Source organism: Octodon degus, unplaced genomic scaffold, assembly GCF_000260255.1.
Source record: "Octodon degus isolate 3935 unplaced genomic scaffold, OctDeg1.0 scaffold00015, whole genome shotgun sequence".
Lineage (NCBI taxonomy): Eukaryota > Metazoa > Chordata > Mammalia > Rodentia > Octodontidae > Octodon > Octodon degus.
The window spans coordinates 6,067,148-6,074,588 of NW_004524591.1; the positions used below are offsets into that span (position 1 = coordinate 6,067,148).

Consider the following 7,441-nt stretch of genomic DNA (forward strand, 5'->3'; position numbering starts at 1 on the left):
GTCAGCACACAGCCCGCACTCTCAGGGGCCTGCACCTGCCCGAACTCGGTCCGGAACCCCGGAGAGGGATCCAGGGCGCCTCCTCCCAGCCTTCCGGCCCGCTCTTTTCCGTGCAAGGCCGAGCACCCTCTCTGCAGCTCTCCTTGCCCCGGAAGCCCAAGGGCCTCGGAGCCACCCGCGCGTCTCAGAAGGAAGGCTGCGACCTCAGTCTCTTCACTGGAGCTCGGCCTTGAGACCAGGCGAGCAACAAACTCGGTGACGGAACAATGGGCCTCGCGGGTCGTCGGCGCCGCCCGCGCCTGCTTGGAACTGGTAACTTGGAACCGCAAACTATGCCCCGCGCCTTCCCACGCCGCGGATTACCGCGAGCCCCAGAGCCCGCCCTGCCCAGCAGCCGCAGGGTAAGCAACCTGACCACACTGGGTCCAGCACGCTGCTGCCCCTGGGTCTGGGCCCAGCCACAGCTAGGGAGTCCTACCCAGCTCCTCCACCTGGCCTGAGGTCCCCAACCTCCAGCGTAGAGCTGGGGGATTGTGGGAACCCCCAGTAATAAACTGAACAAACTCTGCCTCTGTAACAAGGGAAGTTAGAGATTAACACACCACTAACTGAGAACACCTGAGTCTCAACGCACATCTACCTAGACATTACTATGTATACACATCCTGATATTGGGGTATGTACATACATTTGAGGCGCTATCCAAATACACCATCAACGCTTCAATTTTAAATAGTTCATTACAATAAAAGACACATTCCCATGAATCCCCTTGAAATACTTTCCCTCGCTTAAAACACACTCATCCCATCTTCTGGTCACTTTCTGAAGCAGTTCTGAAAGTTCTCTTTCCTGAAGGTCTTTCAGAAGTGTGATCAAAAATACATGAATGGTCCTGCAGAAAGCCATCGTGGCTTGCCTAGAAAACCTTGATGTGATTAAGCCAGGCTTGGAGGTTTGCAACTCATGTAAAGCTGATCGCTTTAGGTCCCAGTGTGTGATGTGTTGTGCACATAGGCATGGGAGTTGGTCATCAATGATACTTTCTGCTAGGGACTTTAATGCAAACTCTAGACTTCTAGGTGTTAAAAACTCCACAGTTTAGAGCCATTTTTTTTTCTGTTGTATCTAGATTACAAGTCATTGGATGGAGGCAGGGCCCATGTGCTCCTTGGGCTCTCATAACCCCTCAGCATGCATTCTTCCCCCACATCTCAGATGAGATCTGCACTTACACCTACAGCTTCCTCTTGGCTGTCTTGCCCTCTTGCTGCCCTAGGGCTGCCACTCCAGCGTTTCTCAGCTGAGCCCAGCTTCTCTCCACTGTCAAGCCACCAGCTCATCACCTCACCTGGGACTCCCTTGTGCTTGCTCTTTCCCTCCAACAACTTACCTGTTCAATGTTCTCCATGCACATGGGTGCTGTCTGCTCACTGCGCACCTCTCCTGCCACAGCCCAGGGTGGGCTCGAGATCTCCAGCCTTGCTGTTCTAGAGGTGGCCTTGCTTCCTGTCTGCTTCTCCAGCTGCACACCCCTTTTGGATCCTGCAACGCTGAGTAACTAAGCCTTTAATTTTAGGGTACCAACATGCAAAGACCCCAAAAGAGAAGGAATAAAACAGCTTTTGTAGTAAACCCATACTGGGTGTTGTTCAAGAGGTTCATGTGGCCATCATGGAAAAAATAAGTTCTGTTGGCCTTTCTCATATGGATTTTATCATGTAGCTAATATATATGTATTTCATTTGTGTGTATATATACAGAGGTCATACAAAATTATGTTAATTTTAAATTAGTTTACATAAACTATGTGCTCTTTAGAGTTCTCCAAGCCTATAGAAGATTTTCTTGGGCTCTGATTAAGTGCACACTTCCAAGCCCAAATTTCAAAGTTAGCACTCCAAATATGATCCCAGTCTACCTTTCTTAATTTATTTCTTACAACTGACTTCCACATGTTTTTCATTACAGTGAAAGTCTGCGTGGCTTTAGAGATCTCAGGCTATTTCTTCTCTCTTACGTACTTACTCCCTTCTTCCTTTCACACCATCTCTTCTTGTAACTCTTGAATGCCCTACTGTTGGATCTACCCTCACATCTTCTTCTTTCTCTGAACTTGCCTGTGTGTCTTTGTTTTCTTGAACCTTTAATATTAACAACCTTTGTGTATGTCCCTTACATGTCCCTTACTTCTGCCATTACAAGATACACTTGTGGGGATTAGGCATCTTACCCAATGCACTGCTACATTCACTAGCCAATCACAGATCAGATCTCACTACAGTTTATGGCTTAACAAATGGCTGAGTGAATCTTTGTGGACTTACTATTTTTAAACACATTCATCTTGAAGAATGCTTGTTGCATGCAATCATGTAGAATGTAGTATGGCAATTTTCAAAAAATTAAACTCAGGATTACCATCTAATCCAATAATTCCACTTTTGTGTATTTACCCAAAGAAAGTACCCAAGTTCAGGCAGGAAGCTGCACAGGTCTTTATACACTGCATTCACAATAGCATTTCCAATCGCCCAAACATGAGTCAACCCAAGTATCCACTGATGGATGTGTGGGCAAAGAAAACACAGTATGGAAATACAATAAAATATTACTGAGTCTTAACAATGCACAACATCCTGACACATGCTGCCATATGAATGAGTCTTGATGTTGTGTTAAGGGAATAAGCCAGTCCCACATGGACGAATGCTGTTTATGCCAATGAACTACCGAGAGTACTTAAACCCATAGAGTGAGAGAGTAGAAAGGTAGCTGCCTCAGGCTGGGGGCAGAGCAAGGAAGGAGTCAGTGTTTAAGGGGGCAGGGCTCCAGCCATGGAGGACAAGTTCTGGAAATGGCTGTTGTGTGAGTCCCACAGAAAGAGGGATGTATTTCCTGGGAATGTACATAATACCATAGGCTTATAACCTCAAAAGTGGTTAAAATGGCAAATTCAACAGTATGTATATTTTGCAACATAAACACTGGCAGGGGAAGGGAGCTCTTCTGCTTCTTTAGTGAAGGAGTGGGCATGCCCCTGGGAAAGCTGAGTGCGGATGGCACCTGAGGCTGCCCTGCTGCAGATTCACTGGAGCCTGAAACTGCTGGGCACATTTTCGTGTTCCCTGGCACTTTGATATTAATACTTTGTATCAATTCATGCAAAATTGTTGATTAGAAAGAAACATTCCATGAGAAAGAGTTGTGTGAGTCCTTAATTATGCAAGTAATTTACAGATTATGCAACTACTTTCTCTTCACTCTTTTATAGCTTCAAATTTAAATTTGATTTAAATCTTCTATTAATTCAGTCACTAAAATTTTCAAAATAAGTATTGCTTTCTGATTATCAAATGAATACATGTTTATTATAAAACATTCAAACATTTATAAATGTATTACCTGAAGCCAGGGGCACTGCACACACCTATATTCCCAACCTTAGGAGCTGAGGCTGAGGCAAGAGGATCACTTAAAACTATAAGTAACAAGAAGGACCCGTTTCATAAAACAAAATATATTGCCTAAAATGTGAAACTTATGATCTAAGTGATGACTATCACTAAGAATTAGGACTGTGTACACTTTGTAGGCATATCGATGTTATTTTTAATAAAAACATTATTTCACTTACACAGATTATACTGCCCATTACTTTTCTACATAAAAATATACTTCACATATCTTTGTATGTCTAGATACCTATCAATATTAGGCTTCTTGGGCTGGTGAGATAGCTCAATCAGCTAAATGCCTGCTTTGGCAAGCACAAGGACCAGGGTTTGATCCCCAGTCCCATGTGCTGCCCCGGCCCCACCCCCGGGGTGTGCTGAGTCGTTGATCTAGACTGGGCGTGTGGCGTACACCTGCCATCCCAGTGCTGGGAGGCTGAAAACAGGAGGATCACTATGAGTCTGCGCTGCGTAGTGAGGCCTTATGCCAACTACATAAAAATGAAAAAAAAAAATTAGGCTTCTCTAGAGAAGCATAACCAATAAGACATATAAACACTGAGGAAGTTATAATGGGGGACTGGCTTATTGATTGTGAAGGCCTATACATCCCATGGTCTGCTGGCTACAAGCTGGTGGTAGCTCAGGACAGCCAGCAGTATAACATAGCCCAAGCCCGCAGGCTGAGCACAGGTCCCCAGGCAGGCGGAGATGCGTGACCCTGCTGCAGAAGAGAACAGGAATTTGTCCTTTCTCTGCCTTTTTGTTCTGTTTTTTTGGCCCTTGATGGATTGGCGATGCCCACCCATGTCGGTGAACTCCTTCCCGCATTTCCCAGCCCCAGTGCCATCCTTATCCAAAAACATGCACAGACAAGCACAGAAAAATGTCTTCCCACTTATCTGAGCCTCCTGTTGCCCAGTTAGGCTGACAAATAACATTAACCATCACCAACCTCTCTGTGTTTTTCAACTTCTGCTTGATGTAAGGTCACACATTTGTCTATGCTGCAAGTGCTGGGAGTCTTCCACAACCACAAAGGAAGCACGCTGAAATAGGCAATGCCAAGGTTTTTCTCTGTGTATATACATAGATGTTTTAAAGTAATGATATAGTTGCTTTCTCTTATACAAGAAACTCAAGTATAAATAAAGAGCAAAATGAAAGACAATAGGGAACAGGGAGAGAGAACTTTTACAAATAGGGAGCAGACTAAGAGATGAAGGAGGAAGGGAGGGAGAGAGGGAAGAGGGGAAGGAGAATAAAACTGGGTGAAAAAAATTGAGATGTGTTATGTACAACTCCCCACAGTGAATGCAATCATTATGTACTATAAACATGAATGAATAAAAAATTGAAATGTAAAAATTTACATCAGATGAAAATAGAATTCTCAGAAAAAATGTAATTTGAACAGATGACTGCAGAATTTTGGTTCTATTTTGACTAGCATCAACCACTCAAACACTCTGGCGAGTTGTGATTGACTACACACAGCAGAAACTGAAAGAGTAACTAGTCAAAGTTAACATACCTAGATAAGAACAGCTAAACCTGATCTAATGAGCTTTTCCAAGATTCAGCTTGTAATAAAACACCTTGAGAAGAATACCTAGGCCTGAAACTATAAATTCTCTAAGCCCTTAGGTTCAGCTTGTTTAACAAGAACTCAAAGGAATTTAGAATTCTACCTTTGTAACCTTCTGCCACTAGGAGGATACCCACCTCATTCATTGCTTTAAATATTTGTTCTTACCACCAAAGTCTCTTTAGAGCTCTCTACTAAACGTGGGGGAAAAAATTCTCCTGACATTACAGTCTTACCTCCCACAACAAATCCCAGGTGAAATGTGGGGTTTTTATTTAGTGTGATTAATGTTTGTTTCATTCCAGAATTGCAACAATTATACCTTTCACTTCTGTGATGTCTTCCTCATTCTGTTCTTTCATGGCAAGACAGGTACTAATATTGCCATGTTTAGTCATGTGGCTTACAAATATGATTTTGTAAATTAGTAAAGAAACTTCATAAAGAAGAACTTTGATAGCTGTTGACGGATTTTCACCTTCCAAGAAAACTTTTTGGGAAATAACTGAAGATTCTTTTTGTTTCCTAAGCAAAGAAAAATACGTTTGTTCAGAAGAAAATGATATTTATTCACTCACTTATTCATCTCTTTGACATTTGAGAATTTCCTGGGTGTTAAGCATGACATGGTGTATAATAAAAAGAATTTGCTATAACAATATATACTATACTTTATTCCACCCACTTCCAACCCAATACTAGATTTCTTTGATAAATATAGGAATCCTATAAAATATAAATTATTTAAGTTTAAAAGAACATTTAAGAATAATTTTTAAAAACCCAATTATCCTCCCTCATAGACAATCAAAAGCTTGTTTTTGTTTTACATATACACAAACACATTTTTCCCTCTAATTAAAAATTATTTACACTTCTCTGTCCCAGATCTGTCCAGGATTATGAATAATGAAATTCAACCACAAAAAGGAATAAATAATATATAATTGTAGTATTGGAATTTATCATTTTAGTGCGGTTGCCTCCAAATTCACCTTTCTTTGATCTTCTTGGAGATCTATTGTCACTGACTGCAAATGTCTCAGTATTTTTGTTCACTGGAATGTGGTTTGACAGATTAATTATATGTTATCAGGCAATTGAAGATCAGCTAGAGATATATGGATACAAGAGAGATGCTGATGTCTTTGAGCTGTACCTCTCTCAAAAGTAAGTGTACTTTATGTTTAAAAATGAAATAGTATCGTATTCTAATCACCACAGATTCAGATGTTCATTTCTACTTCCTCCACCACCTCACAAACTGGATAGACAACCTCATTCTAATTGTTTTATTATTTGCTGGGGTTCACTGTTTTTTTGGCGAGGCAGGATATTGAAATGGATAAAAACAAAGAATAATGAGCCAGGCTGGGTTTGAATTCTAGGTCTATCTTTTTTTTTGTTTGTTTGTTTGTTTTGGCTGAACCAGGTATTGAACTCAGATCCTTGTGCTTTCCAGGGAAGTGCTTATTCCACTGAGCCATCTTCCCAGAACCCCCAGCTCTATCCTTTATACTCGGTGATAAGGCCAAGTAATTTGAAGTTTTAAACACATACATATTGTACACTGCAACAGGTACCATAAGGAATTCAGACAGACTTCAGGCTATGTTTTGTTCCTTTCCACTGGTCAGTTTTGCGATCATCATAAATATTTTATATGCTCAGTATGTCTCATATCTAAGCCTATTGTAATTTTGACAGTTGTACACTATTGATCACTAGAGTAAGTAGATAGAATAGTCTTAAAACATTAGAAAAAATAGCAATATACAAAATCGATCCCCTGACCATAGATATTTAATGATCTTGTATGATGGACACCTTTTACAGCTTTAGAATACTAAATTTCTATTTAATTTAGCTGAGGGGAAATATTTTACAGTCCAGAGGCAAATACACAGAATGAAATGGCTATTTGCTGAAGTCTCTGTTGCCCTTGGGAAATGCGAAGGATTTTATCGGTATCCCCATGCGTAACCGCAGAAATCGTGCCCTGGGAGGTGCTGATGTCTCACTGGCAGCACCAGTCACTGCCAGCATTCAGAGCGGAGTTAGTGCTCTCATTGTCTTCACTGGGCTTCACCTCACAAGGCAGCAGCCCACAATCGATTTGGAACAGGCTTCTTAGGAGCAGAGCAAACTTCCTATTTAACTATCTAAATTTCCCTCAAAAAAGAGAATCGCATATTGTCTAACAGCAGAAAGCTCAGCACTGATATTGCTACTGCAAGAAAATTAATAACATTGACAGCTAATATTTTGAAGTATTAATGTATTAAAATAAATTTTGGCCAGGGATATAGCTCAGTGGCACAGTGCCTGCTTGGCAAGCACAAGGTTCTGGATTCAATTCCTGATACCAAAAAGCAAACAAACAAACAACAACAACAAC

The 7,441-nt window shown here is 41.3% G+C and overlaps 1 protein-coding gene across 1 annotated transcript in view; it reads left to right on the plus strand.

The window, feature by feature from the left end:
- The first annotated feature begins 266 nt into the window (after positions 1 to 266).
- Positions 267 to 7,441, plus strand: part of Lrrc72 (leucine rich repeat containing 72) — a 62,415-nt gene continuing 55,240 nt past the window's right edge. Inside the window, exons 1-2 of the mRNA XM_004626551.2 lie at positions 267 to 401; positions 6,140 to 6,213. Of these exons, the coding sequence (XP_004626608.1) occupies positions 267 to 401; positions 6,140 to 6,213 (209 nt within the window). The remainder of the gene's footprint in view (positions 402 to 6,139; positions 6,214 to 7,441) is intronic.